The sequence below is a fragment of the Stegostoma tigrinum genome, chromosome 18 (assembly GCF_030684315.1).
Source record: "Stegostoma tigrinum isolate sSteTig4 chromosome 18, sSteTig4.hap1, whole genome shotgun sequence".
Classification (NCBI taxonomy): Eukaryota; Metazoa; Chordata; class Chondrichthyes; order Orectolobiformes; family Stegostomatidae; genus Stegostoma; species Stegostoma tigrinum.
The window spans coordinates 15,647,348-15,665,945 of record NC_081371.1 but is presented as its reverse complement, the minus strand read 5'-3'; the positions used below and the strand labels follow the sequence as shown (position 1 = coordinate 15,665,945).

General features: G+C 43.4%; 1 protein-coding gene across 3 annotated transcripts in view; it reads left to right on the top strand.

The window, feature by feature from the left end:
• LOC125460698 (receptor-type tyrosine-protein phosphatase zeta-like) overlaps positions 1-16,075 on the top strand; it is a 242,061-nt gene extending 225,986 nt beyond the window's left edge. For all 3 annotated transcript variants that reach the window (XM_048548418.2, XM_048548417.2, XM_048548419.2), the window contains 6 exons: positions 1,610-1,683; positions 3,098-3,226; positions 5,031-5,177; positions 9,728-9,870; positions 13,746-13,881; positions 15,631-16,075. In XM_048548418.2, coding sequence (XP_048404375.1) covers positions 1,610-1,683; positions 3,098-3,226; positions 5,031-5,177; positions 9,728-9,870; positions 13,746-13,881; positions 15,631-15,777 — 776 coding nt within the window. In that variant the 3' untranslated portion in view covers positions 15,778-16,075. The remainder of the gene's footprint in view (positions 1-1,609; positions 1,684-3,097; positions 3,227-5,030; positions 5,178-9,727; positions 9,871-13,745; positions 13,882-15,630) is intronic.
• Positions 16,076-18,598: the final 2,523 nt, after the last annotated feature.

Sequence of the window (18,598 nt, the reverse complement as noted above, 5' to 3'; positions counted from 1 at the left end):
AAGTCCACTGGCCTTCATGCAAGCATTCAAGTTCTCTGAAAGAAATGCACTATTTCCATGTTTGTTTCTTTCAGACTGAACACTACTGGGAGGGCTGTAACCAATTTAACATGAAAGGGGTCTGCATCCTATCAATTCAAAAAATAAGTGTTTGACAGCTCTGATTTGGGGCAACTCATCACAATGTAAACTGAAAGCAGCTTTCTTCTCATGCGTGTGCCATGTTCTCAGTTAGCAGATAGGAGCTACGGGTGCCCAATCAGGATTGATTCACCTGACAACTCTATCCTCTTTATTCCTTTCAGGTTTTTCTTCCATCTGGAGCAGCGTTTGGTTTTATTCATGCCTAATTGTTCTCACTTTATGTATAATTGCACATATTACAGTTCTCTTGGAATACAGTGGTTTGGTGGAAATATTTAAATTTTTTTTCATTCTTGGGATATGGTCCATTGCAAGCATTTGTTGCCTATCTCTCATAGCCCCGAGGAAGTGATGGTGAGCTGCCTTTGAGTCAAGCTTTGACATAACCAGGCCACTTTAGAAAGCAATTAAGAGTCAGTTGTATTATTGTGAGAATGGAGTTCCATATAGGCATGTTGGCGTGGCAAATTTCCTTCCAAGGACACTGGTGAGCCAACTGAGTTTTTGACAAATCACTAAAATTTTCAATGGTGCTGGCTATTTTACTTTCAAACATTTTAAAACTGCGCTCAAATTTTCAAATTGACATGACAGGATTTGAAATTGTATTCTCTCAATAATAATTTTAAAAATCCATTCATTCAAATGTGGGTATTATTGGCTGGGCTAGTGTTTGTTGCCCATCCCTAGTTGCCCTTGGGAAGTTCGTGGTGATCAGTCTTCTTGAACTGCTGCAGTACTTTTGGTCTAGGTAGACCTACAATGCCTTTAGGGAGGGAGTTACAACTCTGAATTTGTTAATTACTGGCCCAGTAACAGTGACAGTGGATATGAAGCAGGAGCTAGACGATTGAGGTAAAACTTAACAATCTGTTTTAAATGTCTGAGGTTATTTTTTTAAATGTTTTAAAAAAATCTTCAAAAATTATCTGTGACCAAGTAAGATTCAAATAATTTATTATCCATCCAACTGCCTAATCAACAGTGCACCATTTTTCCTAGGATGACAGGAGAAATTGAATTTTGCAAAGCTTGATCCAACAGGAGGGGATGCGTTCCAGAAGAAAGGATGTTTACTTAATTCCTTCAGCCACTGGTAGCAGAGAAACAAATTAATTAAGATAAAAATTCTAGGGCATGAATAGTTAAAATGATTATCTAAGTAATTTAATGTCAGATCTTAATCCTTTGGATACAAAGTGATGCTTTTATGTAAAAATGCACCATATCCAGAGAGGGAAGCATCCCTGTCTTTTGTCATCCATCTCCTTTTGGCAGGAATTGCAAAAATTACAGGAAGACCTATTGTCATGGTTTCTCGGGTGCAGGATGGTACCACAGTGCTGTACTGGTGGCATTCTGAATTGTGAGAATTCTGAAACCCCAAATATTTGAGGGAGCTGGTCTGCTCTATTGTCATTATCACTAACCTGTAGGTGAAAGTAAGTGTTTTCTTTTATTTTAGTGGAGAGATCAAGAGTTGGACTCTCAACCTCAGCCACAGAGGGCTCTGATTACATCAATGCTTCTTATATTTCGGTAAGCATCTTGAAAAGAGTCTGTGTAGGTTTACATCAGGATTAGACAATGCTGGGTGTTGTGTCCATACGTCTCTATTAACGAATGGACTGCATATAGTTAGGCAAAAATATGAGCCATTCACAAAATGCAAACTTTTCACTTCACATAGCCTAAAGTTGTGAAGATTAACTTTCATTTTTTAACCCTCCTTGTGCTAAAGGAATTCTTGAATCAATCAGGAAACCGCAATTACCCGGTCTTCCAGCTGTCAGATATTTAAGGAAGTGGAATTGAGCAGATATTTGAGATCAGAAAGTGCTTCACTGGACTGCAATAAGCTCCCAGATCACAGCTTAGATATCTTTGAGTGGCACCGTTAGTTGCTGCTAGTGCTGGTCAAGCAAAGTACAACTTCTCCTGCCAGACTTTGAATTCTGTATGAGAGAAACAGGGGCTGGGGAGGAAATGACGACTCAATGTGTGCATCAAATCTGCAAGTGAAACCTAAGGTTTAAAATCACATGTGGCCAGATGCTATTCATTAATTAATCTGTGGTTACACTCATCCTTTCTCCTCATTTCTGTAATCTGTCTCTGTGGCTCAAATTGTACGATCTGGGTCAGAATTGCTATTTCGGGCCAAGATCAGATTAAGAATGCCCACTTACCTTTGCAGGAGTTTCCCGGGTGAACTTCTGGGCCAGTTGTCTTCCCAATAGTGGCAGGACAATCCAAACTGGGAAACAATGGAAGCAGATGTGGTACAAAATCAGCCACATGCCTGCTTTATCAGCACTGGGTGCCATATTTTGTAGTTTAGAGGATCAAAGGCACTGAGACAAGATTAATTCAAACAAATAGGGGGAAGAGGGCAGGAGGTGAGGGAGTGGGTAGATACCAGTCAAGGAAATACAATCATTGTTGTGATGTGGGAAATGCAGAATCCAATATGTACACTGGAAGCTGATGCAGCAGCAATGGGATAATATCCAGACAGTTTGCTGTGGATTGGGGGATAAGGATTGCACAGGACACCAGAGAAAATTTCCCTGGTCTACTTTGTAGTTTTCTACAGGAAATACATCCAGCAGAGGGAGCAGATAGAAAGCGTCTATACAAGATCTTATTTGAAGTCATGGCATCTCCAGGACTGCAGTTGTCCCTTAGTGCTGCACCGAAGTGTCAATCCAGGGGTTTTGTAAGCTCTGACATGGCGCAAGAACCAAACACTTGCACCAAATACATCTGCTGTTGAAATGCATATCTCACTGTCTGAAGTTCAATTGTGCAAGAATTGGATTTGCTTTTCTCATTTTACTCATTTTTGTAATTTTGGACACGCTGGCAAATGATATGAACACCACCTGATGAATTTGTATTATGGAGATTGTCATTCTTGTGCATTTGTACTTTGTTTTGTATTTACTCCCAGGGATTTCATCAGAGTAATGAGTTCATTATAACTCAACATCCACTGCCACATACCACAAAGGACTTTTGGAAAATGATATGGGACTACAATGCTCAAATAATTGTCATGCTGTCAGATAACCAAGTGCTGGTATGGAATCTTATTTCATTTTTTAAACTGGCTCATTTTAATTTGAAATTTTGAGAATCAACCCATAAATGTTTCTATCATCAGGTTTAGCCAGAAGGATTGGAAGAATCCTTAATGCACAGAAAAACTATTTCTATTAGCAGGAGCCAAATTCTGCAACATAAAAGTTACACACCAAATCTCAGATATATATGTCACAACCCAGTCTGAACATGTGAATGACGATTGAACTTTGTCACAGTTCCAATCATTTACTGATGTACTCCAAATACCCTACAGAGCAGGAAATAAGAATTCACTGGCAGTACAATGACAGAATGTGCACAAACGGAGGGAGTCTTTTGCCCGCTTCTGAACAGTCCCCTCATTGTTTTGCAATGAATTTTGTACTCAATCTCCCGATCACTTGGAGGTTAGATCTTACAGAAAAATCATAGAATCCCTACAGTATGGAAACAGGCCATTCGGCCCAACAAGTTCACACCGCCCCCTCTGAAGAGCATCTCACCCAGAGCCATTCCCCTACCCTGGACTTCCCATGCCTAATCCACCTAACCTAAACATCCCTGGGCAGTATGGGAAATTTAGCATAGCCAACCTGCCCAGCCTGCACATCTTTGGGTTGTGAGAGGAAACCGGAGCACCTGGAGGAAACCCATACAGACACAGGGAGAATATGCAAACTCCACACAGACAGTTGCCAAGGCTGGAATCGAACCTGGGTCCCTGCCGCTGTGAAGCAGCAGTGCTAACCACTGAGACACCATGCCCTGCCCTAAAGTAAATACTCGGTTCCCCTTCTCTTCTACCACCACCACCACCACCTTCTTTCCTCAAGCGGCCAAAAAAAAGTAGAAAGAAATACAATTCAACAAAAAAAGGGCCTGAAATAATTTCGGGGGTTGGGGGGAGAGAAAGTCCATTAAACATTGCAGTCGGCCGCATGTGTACAAATATCTGCATTTTATTTATATTGGTAAATGTCTTTTATATAACATATGTAAATTCATATAGATAGAGTGAAGAGGAAACTGAAAGATACAGGCAGAGTGAACACAAAAGTTCTTGCCAGAGAACTTTGACAGAAGAATTGTGGAAACAAGGTTTTCCTGGTACTTTGGCTCATCCAGCGAGGTTACATAGGAAATTAGGAAATGAGGAATATATTGGCAGATGACCAGAATTTCTGTTGTTTTAGGAATAATGTAGTAGCCAAGACACCACTGACAATACCACTGTTCCTTTTCAAAATAGTGATGTGTTATTTTGCATGCAATTGAGAAGGCAGATAGGGTTTCAGTTTGATATCTCATCTGAGAATAGCACTTCTGACACTTCCCTTCCTTCACCTCACTTTTTGTATTCATGTCCCTGGAATGGGACTGAAATGGGATTTGACGCTCTCAGTATTTTGACACTGCTGTTCCCTGAGCCGTAGGCATGCATTTGAGTGGAGAAATTACTTCATTCAGCGATGCTTATGATCAAAACATATAAGATTCAAATGTTCTAAAAGAAATGCAGAGTTATGCTAGTCCTGTTTCAAAAAAAAACATATGTGCCAAAAACAACTGCAACTGATGCCTGACAGGGAGTTAGATAATGCTTGTCTTCAGCACAGCAGCATAGGAATAGATCATTGTCAGCAGGTCATAGCAAGAGTCGATACAGTTCCACCCCATGTTAAAACTGGCTGTTTTCCCTCGAGGAGCTTCAGTGAGAATTTCGTAAACAAAATGCTTGTCATTTTCTGTTAGCCAATAGATTTGTGAGGGTATAAACATGATGGGATTGCTGTTCACAGACTGAGAATGAATCTGAGTACTGGCCAAGGAAGGAGGAAGCAATGAATTGTGAAACGTTTACGGTGAGCCTGATCAACCAGAGCCATCTTTGTCTTTCCAATGAGGAGCAGCTCATCATCCAGGATTTCATTCTTGAGGCAACACAGGTAACTGGGCAAACATTAGTAACCCAAAGGGGAGTGGTGACTCATTATGAGGCTGTTGTAATTTGATTCATCTTGAAACACAAGCCATAGGTTGTGTAATGCTTGGCTGTAATTCACAAATCTGATCCCGTTTGCTTGGTGCAACTATTAGAATTCTGCAACTGCTTATTTTAAATGGTAACAGAGAGATATTAAAAGAGTGGGTGTGGACCACTTAGCCCAGAGCCTTCTCTACTATTTAACGCGATCAAGGCTGATCCTCTATCTCAGCACCTTATTCCTGTTTTATTCCCATACCCTTGACACCTTTAGCCTCAAGAACTCTACCTATTTCTTTATTAATATGTTCACAGACCTGGCCTCCCACACCCTGTTGTAGTGCAGAGTTCCATAGATCCACCACCCAAGTGAAGAAATGTCTCCTCATCACAATCTGAAGAGGTCTATGCTGTATTTTGAGACCTTGGCAATTCCTTCCGGACCCCGCTACACCTCAGCCAGGGGAAACATCATCCCTGCACCCTGTCACTCCAGCTGTGACTGAAGTTTATACATTTCAATAAGATGCCATCTCTTTCTTTTAAACTCCAATGCCCAAAGGCCCAGTCAAACTCAGTTTCTCCTCCTGCAGCAAACCTACCATCCTAGGAATCAATCTGGTGAACATTTGCTGAACAAATCTTTTTTTAGGTAAGGAGACCAAGAGTCCCCGTGTGACAATCTATTAGAGTCATAGAACGCTACAATGTAGAAGCAGGCCATTCAGCCCATGGAGTCAGCACTGACCCTCCGAAGAGCATCCCACCCAAAGCAAACCCGTACCCTAGACCTGCAACCCTGCATTTCCCATGGCTAGTCCACCTAACCTATATGTCTCTGGACACTGCAGGCAACTTAACATGTCCAATCACTTAACCTGCACATTTTTGGACTATGGGAGGAAACTGGACCACCCAGAGGAAACCAGACATCAGGAGATTGTGCAAATTCCACACAATTACCCTAGGCTGGAAATGAACCTGGGTCTCTGATGCTGTGAGGCAACAGTACTGACCACTGGGCTGTCCGTTTAGCCTCCAAAACAAATAGTTCTGACCATGCCTTTATCAACTTTACACTTTGTAAACCTAGAGCGACACCACTTCAACAGCAGGTATCATTTGATTTCAACAAAATAATTTATTCTGTACCATCTAGTGATGTAAAGTTCTTTTTCACGCTTTGAAAGGATCTGGTTAAGACCTCATAGTGGCCTACTTTTTGCTTCCACTGGAGTCATTTGTACATTGCTGGTTTTTAACATTTCCTACTCCAATTAACTCTCCTCAGATTGTGTCTTTTTTTTCTCATTATGCCTCTTGTGCAAATGCTTCTGCTCTTTAACGATTTCTTAACGTCCCACTTAAGCATTTTACAGATGTGTGATCTTCCCCATCTCCCAATCTATTTTGTTCTTTCTTTAATGCTGCTGCTGATTTCTGAGATGGCATTCACATGTCAAACAATAATCAGCTTGTGCTATCTTGGAGGTGTTGTTTAACCTGTGAGGTGTCTCAGCACTTTTGCATTGCTGAGTAATTATTAGGTGGTTTTCTGTTTCACCAAATGGTCAAGATTACAGAGTAAACATGTTCTACTCAATAGCAGTATTATGCTGGGCTTTAGAAAGTGAGGTATCTGATCATTAGCCTTGCACGAATGCTTTACTCCCTACATTTATCACTTGGAAGCCATGGGGGTCAGACATCTTTTGTTAGGTATCCATGATTTAGATAAGTGGGCTATCTTAAGTGCACAGATATTTTGAGAAGATCCCTTATGTTTATTCCCCAGTCTAAGTTGAATTAGCAGATTCGAGTTGGCTAGGTGCGGGAGGCATTATCATTGTTTCTGATTTAGAAAGTATTATCCAGGGTCTCACTTCTGATCATGATTTTGTGTGACACATGCTGCTGAGTGATTTCACATGTGATGTTCTCTGTCTTGACCCGGCATCTCCACTGAGGAGGACAGAGGAATAATAACAATGTGGGGAAAGAAGCAATGAGTGAAAGTCACAAACAAACTTATGGCAGAGGCAGCACAACAGTGAAGAAACCAAAGCTAATATAGTTACAACCATTTTCAGCCAGAATTGCTTGAGCAGATGATTCATCTCTGCCTCCTCCTGAGTTCACTAGCATCAAAGCTTCCAGCCTTGAGCCAATTTGATTCATTCCACATAATATCAATAAATAGTTGAAGGTGCTGCATACTACACAGGCCCGATCTTCATTCTGACAGTAGAACCAAAGACTTAGGCTCCAGAACTAGGTCACAGTCCCAGCCATGTTGTTCCAGTGCAAGTTATGATGCTGGCATCTATCCAACCATGTAGAAGATTGTCCAGATGTGTCATAGCCTCATGGTAGGTGGAATGCATTGCCAGAGAGGATAGTGGTGTCGGCTTCACTAGGGGCATTTAAGCGGCTATTAGACAGGCATATGGATGATAGTATAAGGTAGGGGTGGAGGTGAGATAGACCTTAGGTTTAGGGTAAAAGTTTGGCACAGCATTGTGGGCCGAAGGGCCTGTACTGTGCTGTACTGTTCTATGTTCTATAGCCATGAGTCTGGTGACAAATCCAACCTGGTCAGTCACTGGCCCATCAGTTTACTTTTGATCATCAATAAAGTGATAGAAGTTATTATCACTAGTGCTAGAAAGTGGCACTTACTGAGCAGTAACTGGCTCACTGGCACTTAGCTTGCTTTTCACCATGTCCACTCAGCTCCTGATCTCAGTACACGCTTTGTCCAATCATGGACAAGGAGCTGAACTTGAGATCTGGCAATTAATTGGCCTTGACATCAAGGAACCCCAGTAAAACTGAAGTCAATGGGATATGGGGAGATCTCTTCGCTGGTTGGAGTCTAGTACAAAGACAGTAGCTATTGGTGGTCAATCATGTGAGACCCAGGACATTGCTTTAGGAGTTCTACATGTTAGCATTCGAGGCCCAAAACATCTTCAACTATTTTATCCTCCATCATAAGGACAGAAATAGGGCTGCTCACTGGTAATTATACAGTTTTCAGCACCACTCTCAACAACTTGAGTACTGAATTGGTCATTGTAAGTATGCAACAAGACCATATCAACATTCAGGCTAGGCTGATATATTGCAGTAGCATCCATGTCACACAAGTGCCTGACAATGACTATCTCTCTGACCAGAAAGAATCCAACCACCTTCCCTTTAAATATTCAACGATGAAAATTAGGAATGTGATGAAATAACCTCCACCAGGAAGCTATCCAGGGCAAGGCAGCCTGCTTGGATGGTACCCCATTTGTCATGTACACATTCACTCCCTCCACCTTTAACACAGTGACCACAGTATGTACCATCTACAAGATGCACTGCAGGCACTCACCAAGGTCCTGAGGCAGCACCTTCCAACCCATGATTCTACTACCCAGAAAGAAGAACATTTCAAGTTCATGAAAGCACGACACCAATTGTGAACTCCACCAATTACAATTGGAGGAAAATAAATTTGAACAATCCTCTTGGCCTACCTTGGAACCAAACCACTCTATAACTACATGCTTGGACAGATGTGTCTCATATGAATGAAGGCCAGAGGACAAGAACATGGACCAAGGGTTCAGAAAAGTGGCTGGCCATTGCTTTGCCAACTTACGCAGTATGTGCAGAGCCTTTCCATTGATACCAACATCCAGTGAAAGAGAATAAATTATCTAAAGATCTGAAAAGTTATGGTTGATATTTTAATTCTGGTCTCCTGTGCAGCTCCAATTGTCATCACTTCACCTTTGGCCATCCTTCCAGCTGCCTAGGCTCTGAGTTCTGCAATTAACTCGCTGAATCTCTGCATCCTTTTCTTTTCCTTTTAAGTCATTCCTTAAAACCTTTGCTAATGTTTTCATCATCAATCCTAGTATCTCTTTGTAATTTTAGCATCTCCTTTTGTTATTGCTCATGTGAAGCTCCTGGGATTGGTTTGTTACAGTAAGAGTACAGTAGGGGTGCAACATAGCTTGCTGCAAGATTGCCGATAATAAATAGTGGAAATTGGAGACACATAAGATGCGGCCAATCCCTAAAGGTTTACAGATAGTGATTAGGATATTGATCCTAAAAGTGTTCTGAGAAGCCAGTTCTCTCTCTCTCCATTCATGAGAGATATCTGTCTAAACATATGTTCATATAATAGTTTGCTTCCAAGATAGGTCATGGATTATTTAAATTTATTTTCCTCTAATTGGTATTAGTGAAGTTCTTAATGCATCAAATGCTTAAAATTATCTGGAAACATATTTTTTAATTAGATATGATTTCACAATTCAGAAAGTCCAGAGGTCTAAGCCTTGGTGACAGCATCCTGAAGATGTGAACAAGCAAGTCTGTAGAGTGTCCAATGGTGACCCTACTTTTAATTTGTGTAGCTTTTCAAAAAGAAAAAAATCTGTCAGAGGTAGTTTCTTTGAACATAACGGAGCTATATAATCAGTAATGCTATAATTATAATTCCCTTCACTACAGGATGACTATGTGCTTGAAGTGAGGCACTATCAGTCTCCAAAATGGCCAAATCCAGACGGGCCTATAAGAAAAACCTTTGAGCTCCTCAACATAATACGAGAAGAAGCTGCTACAAGGGATGGGCCAACTATTGTCCATGACGAGTATGTCTTTCTCCTTTTCTAAGTTTAAATCACTCATGCAACAGAGGTCTCAAATGAAACACATGATTTTTAATGAAAATGCCTTCTCAGAAATGGAAATTATCATATTTAGACAAACAAAACACAAAGTGATGTTGGCTATTAACTGCCTAGTTTGATTGAACCAACGTTTCCTGGAGAAGAGATTGATATGCAGCTATTGAATGGATCCTACAGAGTTACTAGTCTTTCAGCTATCATGAGGAGATTCTCATTTGGACCAAGCCTGATAATATGCTGTTTCTGACAGCGGTATGATAGAAATTACTGTTCAGACACCCTATTGGTTTGGTAATCAGGGCTGAAGGGAAGACAGGATAATAAAATGTGAGGCTGGATGAACACAGCAGGCCAAGCAGCATCTCAGGAGCACAAAAGCTGACGTTTCGGGCCTAGACCCTTCATCAGAGAGGGGGATGGGGAGAGGGAACTGGAATAAATAGGGAGAGAGGGGGAGGCAGACCGAAGATGGAGAGTAAAGAAGATAGGTGGAGAGAGTATAGGTGGGGAGGTAGGGAGGGGATAGGTCAGTCCAGGGAAGACGGACAGGTCAAGGAGGTGGGATGAGGTTAGTAGGTAGATGGGCGTGTGGCTTGGGGTGGGAGGAAGGGATGGGGGAGAGGAAGAACCGGTTAGGGAGGCAGAGACAGGTTGGACTGGTTTTGGGATGCAGTGGGTGGGGGGGGAAGAGCTGGGCTGGTTGTGTGGTGCAGTGGGGGGAGGGGACGAACTGGGCTGGTTTAGGGATGCAGTAGGGGAAGGGGAGATTTTGAAACTGGTGAAACCCCGCCCACGGCCGACGCCGGCGAAACCCCGCCCACGGCCGACGGAACCCCGCCCACGGCCGACAACCTCATCGCTCCGCCCACAACCTTCACAGCCAGCAACCCCAGAGAAGACAGCCACACTGAGCCCTGCCGCATCTTCACCATCCCCCCAGACCTCCCACTGACTGAGGACGAACGGTCAGTCCTTAGTAAGGGGCTCACCTTTGTCCCCCTACAACCACACATCAACGAATACCAGTCACGGTTGGACATAGAGCAGTTTTCCCGCCGTCTTCGCCTCCATGCCTACTTCTTCAACCGGGAACCTAAACCTCCTTCCAATGACCCCTTCACCCGCTTCCAACACAAGTCCTCCTCCTGGACACCACCCCCAGGCCTCCTACCCTCCCTCGACCTCTTCATCTCCAACTGCCGTCGAGACATTAACCACCTCAACCTCTCCACCCCTCTCACCCACTCCAACCTCTCCCCCGCAGAACGGGCAGCCCTCCGCTCCCTCCGCTCCAACCCCAACCTCACCATCAAACCCGCAGACAAGGGTGGCGCAGTGGTAGTATGGAGCACTGACCTCTACATCGCCAAGGCCAGACGCCAACTCTCCGACACCACCTCCTACCGCCCCCTCGATCATGACCCCACACCCGAGCACCAAACCATCATCTCCAACACCATTCACGACCTCATCACCTCAGGGGACCTTCCACCCACAGCCTCCAACCTCATTGTTCCCCAACCCCGCACGGCCCGTTTCTATCTCCTTCCCAAAATCCACAAACCTGCCTGCCCTGGTCGACCCATCGTCTCAGCCTGCGCCTGCCCCACCGAACTCATCTCCACCTATCTGGACTCCATTTTCTCCCCTTTGGTCCAGGAACTCCCCACCTACATCTGTGACACCACCCACGCCCTCCACCTCCTCCAGGACTTCCAATTCCCTGGCCCCCAACACCTCATATTTACCATGGACGTCCAGTCCCTATACACCTGCATTCCGCATGGAGATGGCCTCAAGGCCCTCCGCTTCTTCCTGTCCCGCAGGCCCGACCAGTCCCCCTCCACCGACACTCTCATCCGCCTAGCTGAACTCGTCCTCACACTCAACAACTTCTCTTTTGACTCCTCCCACTTCCTACAGACTAAGGGGATGGCCATGGGCACCCGCATGGGCCCCAGCTATGCCTGCCTCTTTGTAGGTTACGTGGAACAGTCCCTCTTCCGCACCTACACAGGCCCCAAACCCCATCTCTTCCTTCGGTACATTGATGACTGTATTGGCGCCGCCTCTTGCTCCCCAGAGGAGCTCGAACAGTTCATCCACTTCACCAACACCTTCCACCCCAACCTTCAGTTCACCTGAGCCATCTCCAGCACATCCCTCACCTTCCTGGACCTCTCAGTCTCCATCTCAGGCAACCAGCTTGTAACTGATGTCCATTTCAAGCCCACCGACTCCCACAGCTACCTAGAATACACCTCGTCCCACCCACCCTCCTGCAAAAATTCCATCCCCTATTCCCAAATCCACCGCCTCCGCCGCATCTGCTCCCACGATAAGACATTCCACTCCCTCACATCCCAGATGTCCAAGTTCTTTAAGGACTGCAACTTTCCCCCCACAGTGATCGAGAACGCCCTTGACCGCGTCTCCCGTATTTCCCGCAACACATCCCTCACACCCCACCCCCGCCACAACCGCCCTAAGAGTATCCCCCTCGTTCTCACACACCACCCCACCAACCTCCGGATACAACGCATCATCCTCCGACACTTCCGCCATTTACAATCCGACCCCACCACCCAAGACATTTTTCCATCCCCACCCCTGTCTGCTTTCCGGAGAGACCACTCTCTCCGTGACTCCCTTGTTCGCTCCACACTGCCCTCCAACCCCACCACACCCGGCACCTTCCCCTGCAACCGCAGGAAATGCTACACTTGCCCCCACACCTCCTCCCTCACCCCTATCCCAGGCCCCAAGATGACATTCCACATTAAGCAGAGGTTCACCTGCACATCTGCCATTGTGGTATACTGCATCCACTGTACCCGGTGCGGCTTCCTCTACATTGGGGAAACCAAGCGGAGGCTTGGGGACCGCTTTGCAGAACACCTCCGCTCAGTTCGCAACAAACAACTGCACCTCCCAGTCGCAAACCATTTCCACTCCCCCTCCCATTCTCTAGATGACATGTCCATCATGGGCCTCCTGCACTGCCACAATGATGCCACCCGAAGGTTGCAGGAACAGCAACTCATATTCCGCCTGGGAACCCTGCAGCCATATGGTATCAATGTGGACTTCACCAGTTTCAAAATCTCCCCTTCCCCTACTGCATCCCTAAACCAGCCCAGTTCGTCCCCTCCCCCCACTGCACCACACAACCAGCCCAGCTCTTCCCCCCCACCCACTGCATCCCAAAACCAGTCCAACCTGTCTCTGCCTCCCTAACCGGTTCTTCCTCTCACCCATCCCTTCCTCCCACCCCAAGCCGCACCCCCATCTACCTACTAACCTCATCCCACCTCCTTGACCTGTCCGTCTTCCCTTGACTGACCTATCCCCTCCCTACCTCCCCACCTATCTTCTTTACTCTCCATCTTCGGTCCGCCTCCCCCTCTCTCCCTATTTATTCCAGTTCCCTCTCCCCATCCCCCTCTCTGATGAAGGGTCTAGGTCCGAAACGTCAGCTTTTGTGCTCCTGAGATGCTGCTTGGCCTGCTGTGTTCATCCAGCCTCACATTTTATTATCTTGGAATTCTCCAGCATCTGCAGTTCCCATTATCTCTGAAGGGAAGACAGGCCTGGTAGAATTTTTAGTTGATCATTACCCTTGATCCAAGTTTGTAATATCTGCGTGATTCTGGGACATTGTTGATTTTTGTTTGAAATTTTAGTGTTCATTAGGTTGACTGTGACCTTTTTAAATTTGGCATTGGACTAGGCTGAAATTGTATCACAGCAATTAGAGCAAAGTGATGTGAAGGTTCTATTTGATACTTGGTGTGTGCATGTGTAAAAACCTAAACTCCTTTTGCTACTTTTCACAGACATGGAGGAATAACAGCTGGTACCTTCTGTGCTTTGACTAATCTAATGCATCAACTGGAAAGTGAAGATTCAGTGGATGTTTATCAAGTGGCTAAAATGATTAATTTACTGAGGCCCGGTATCTTCACTGATATTGTAAGTTGCCACCACAGTGTATAAATGCAGAGTTCTTTACCATTTTGCCAAAGCATTTCAAAAACATATTTAACCATCGGTCTGAGTGCCAGGTTGCCTTTGATTTTCCATCAATCTCAGTCTGTGGGCTGCCTCGTGGGGAATGTTCCAATGAACATCGACAGTGTTTGTGTTGAAATCATCACATTTTATGTGCTGGATTTTAGGTGCCCCCAGTGCTAGCAGAATATGTCATGTGATTAGTCCATCACCTTCATACCCACCCCTGAGTGCACAACCATAATATGCTCGCTCACCCACATCATTCAAACAAATAATTGTCAGCAAACCTCTTGACCCGAACAATACTGTCCACCTTATAAATGGCCTGCCCACTGCAATCAGAGATTGGACACCTATGTGTTAACAAGTGGAGGAAACAGGTAACGTATTTCAGGGGCCTCACCCCCTGAAAATATCATTTCACCTTTCCTCTGGGCCATCTGCCCAACAAAACGAGGGGTCCCCAACCCCCATCTCTAGGTTTGAGAAACCCTCTCCATTGGGTTTACTTTTCTGGGGCAGCCATGATCCTTTTTGGGGCTCCTTCCTGCACTCCACTGCCCATCGTTGAGCTGAATCAGATAGGCTAGGAGCTTCCTAAGGTAAAGTCTCCTCCCTCCTGCAGAAGTTCCATTATTAATAAATTCAGTTGGTACCCAATATATTATGGCTGGTGGAGCATTTTTTTTGTTTACAAAGCACTGGCTTCTGGGCAACTTTTCTTTGGGAATGTGTGTCAATTGTAGAATCACTACAGTGTGGAAGCAGGCCATTTGGCCCATCAAATCCACACTGATCATCTGAACAGCATCCACCCAGACGCGTCCTATTGCTGGAACCCAACTTTTCCCATGGCCGATCCACCTTACCCACACATCTTCAGACTTGAGAGGGAACCAAAGCACCCAGAGGAAACTCATGCAGACACATGAGCAAGCTCCACGCAGAATATCACCTGAAGGCAGAATTAAGCCCAGATCCCTGGCTCTGTGAGGCAGCAGTGCTAACCACTGAACCATCATGTTGCCCCAAAAGGTACACCACAAGAGCTTTAGCCCTGTAATTGAATTATGTTTAAATCCAAAAGGTGCAGTATGATTCAGCAGGGTGGGGGTGGTATTGAATGAGTGCACCCAAGGTACCTGCTGTGATGATATTCAGCCACAGACTGTTGTCATTTCAGGGTAATTGCTATTCCATCCATTCTGCTGGATGATGCACCTTGGCAGGGAAGAGTTCTCCACTGAACTAGATGGACCTTTGCTAGAGTATCTTCTGACCAAATCTCGGAGGTGTAGTCGAGGTTGCGGAGTGCTGATAATTGTGGGAAAATGAAATGCTCACAATTCTTGCATTGCTCAGATTTGCCAGAATTCCGACAGGAAGCAGGGTAGCTGCTAAACGGCAGCATTGTACTCAGAGCACAGGTTAACTGTGCACAATTTGCCATTACGGAGAAGCAAATTCTAAAAGACTTTCAATAAGTAATCATATGACAGTTGCACATAGTAAAGAGTTATCTATTTTTGTCTCACTGGGGAAATTACAAAAAAGGAAATACAGAATTGTTGTTTGATATTACCGAATTATATCTTGAACTAGCTGTATTTTAGAAGCCATTTCATGTTTTGTATCAGGGCAATTTTGACCCAATCAATGATTCCCAACACTGTTACGAGAAGACTGAACCATATTATCTCTCCACAGGATCAGTACCAGTTTTTGTACAAAGCTGTTCTCAGCCTAGTCAGTACAAGGGAAGATGAAAACCCTACAGCTACATTGGAAACCAATGGCATGGCCATGTCTGCCAATGACTGTAATGGAGCAGAAAGCATGGAGTCTCTGGTGTAACAGTGCAAGGAATATCATCACCAGCAGAGGCAAACAAGAAAAGCAACAAAATCCTATTTAAGATCCTGTTAACTGTACAGGTATCCATTGCAAAATCCTGGTATCCACTTTGTGTCACTAATGAACACTGGCTAGTGGGTGACTTTTACATAAAAGAATTGTTAGCAGAAATTGTTTGTGCAGTGTGTGAATGTTTCATTTGCATCACGCTGGCCCAACTGATGTTCGCTGTAGTTGCATTTTCAGCATGTTCAGTGTCAAGTTCCATGGTCTGCTTCCCGTCTGTAACAATTTAAGTGGGTGGTTGGGTGGGTGGGGGGGGGGGGGGGGGGGGGGGGTGGGGGCTGTGGGCTGTTGAGGGGGCATCCATGACAGTGTCTTCTGAAGTTGTTTCCGGAAGAGAATATTGAATGCCACATCAATGGTTACTAGAGAGTGCTGCTGCCCAAGACTTGTTTCTCTGTTTTCTACAATGTCAACACCATTTTAAAAGACCGACATTCAGCAGTGCTCAAGCAGTATACTGAATGTATAGAATGAAATAGCAGTGCTGATTAAGTCTGGATAATATGGACGTCGTATTATTAAAGAAAGAAAATTAATCTTCTAATACATAATGTAAATAGTAGAACAATGAACCTGTCCGTGGACCAAATCTCTATTTATAATTCTAGATTTTTATATTTTACTACAGAGTCTTTTCTAGTCTTTTTTGATGTTCTGACTACATGGTCATTGTAGATGGCAATTTATTAATGTTTAATCATGTCTCTAATTCAGCTTTGGTTCTAAATCTCATGTCAGATGTTTATTAATGACTTATTTGATGTAATTTTACAAATAACAGCATGCAATTTTAACACTACTCATACAACGGAAATAGTATGTTCTAGAAAGACTTCTCACAAAAAAGATGGATTTGGTTGCGACTGATCATTATTATTACATTATGGCTACTGCAAAAGAATTAAAAATATGAGGTGTATCAGCTGATTAGTACTGGCTGTCATTACTGGGAGTCTGCCAATAGCACCTCGTGAGGCACATCTGTCAATATGTCTGGAGTTAGAGATTAACTTTCACATCTACAGCAGCTTTACAGCATCCTACCTTCTAAAAATAAAAAAAAAACCAATATCAGTCCCACATTTAACTTCTGGTCAAAATGCAGAATTAGGAAATGTCCATTACAATATTAGGACTCTGGAAAGAAAATTATTAATAAAGTAATCCTTTATGTACAATAGAAATGCAGTTTGAAGTTTAACTTCAATGTATTATCTACCAAGTCTGCTTAAAATATAAATGTATTAACTCCTCTCCCTGCATGTTGCTCAGCACACAGGTAATTCAATGCATTTGCCAGCTGTGTATTATACTCTGTCAATAACCTATACCCTTTGTTATCTTAATATGCCATAATTTATGCATATTTGAAGCCTGAAAAGAAAAATTTTGGCATTCTACTTACAAAAATTACATTTTCATCTGAAAAGTCAGTAATTAAGCCATGAATAACAAGAACACTAATTAAGAATGTTGGATGGTATGTTGTCTAACTGGATTAGAGCCATTTTGAACTGGCCCAGTGGTTAGCATTGCTTCATCACAGCGCAGGATGTATGAGATTGAAAATATGGGAATTGGTGGAGATGCAAAAAAGATGTGGCTAATTTAAAAGTGAAATAATAAAATGGTGATCAAGGGGATTTCAGTTATGTACAGAGATTGGAAAAACAGGGGTTGCTCTTCTTTTGATTGACAGAGCTGTTCAAAATAATGAATGGTTTAGATAAGTGATTGTTTATTCATAGTCACTGAGGGTCTGTTGCAAGAAAACCCAAAAGCGACATGTGGAAACAGTTTGTGATCTGGAATGTACCAACTGAATGGGTAATAAATGAAAATTCTACAGACACAATCTAAGGGAATTGGATGAACACTTTAAGTAACTCGTTTGAAAAAAAACACTTAGGACAGAATGAAAATTGATTGCAAGACCCTACCAAAGCACAAGTCTCTTGTGCTCTATCATTCTGACTGCTGCCTGTCTCTACTGCCCGCCTCAGTCTCTAACATATATCTGAATAGCATCCTAAGCACTTCTGTTGGATTTTGATGCAGGAATTTTTACTCTGTCCTTTTCATCTGTCTATTTCACAGACTAAATCACTAACTAAAGTTTTTAAAATGCTGCATTGAGAGAAAAGTCATACAGAGGGGGTGGAGAAACAAAGAAAAAAAACAACTTAGTGTAAAATTTAACTCAATTATTTCAAAAATGCAAAGCGGGTTTTCACATGTATGAAAAATCTAAGAACATATTAGAAAGCTAATGTATTACCAATACAGAAGTTAGGCAACTGTGAGATAATATTTCTACATGTATTCTTGGGCCTTAATGTGATGAGTGCATTTATTTTTGCAAGCATTGTAAACAGACAAAAGTACAGGTCATTAGAATTAAGTGATCAGAATTTTCTAAGATACCCCTTTCTACAGATGATGCTTTTACAACTGGCATAGATGAGCACCAATTCTCAACATTTTGTTGAATAAGGTTGCACATTGTGGGATGGGGGGGGTTTGTTAAAAAGGAAGCACTTCCCATGAAATGCTTTGATAACATCTAATGTTTTAACACCTGTGACTTTTGAAGTTGAAAAATTTAAGAGGGAAGTCGATATTTAAACCCTGAGACTTCTCCAGGAAGAATTAAGAGAAAAGCCTTAGCTTTTAAACAGTTTTTCAAACAATAAACATCATTTTTGTAGCAATGTTGAAACTTAAAATATTCTAAGATACATTGAGTGAGACAAGA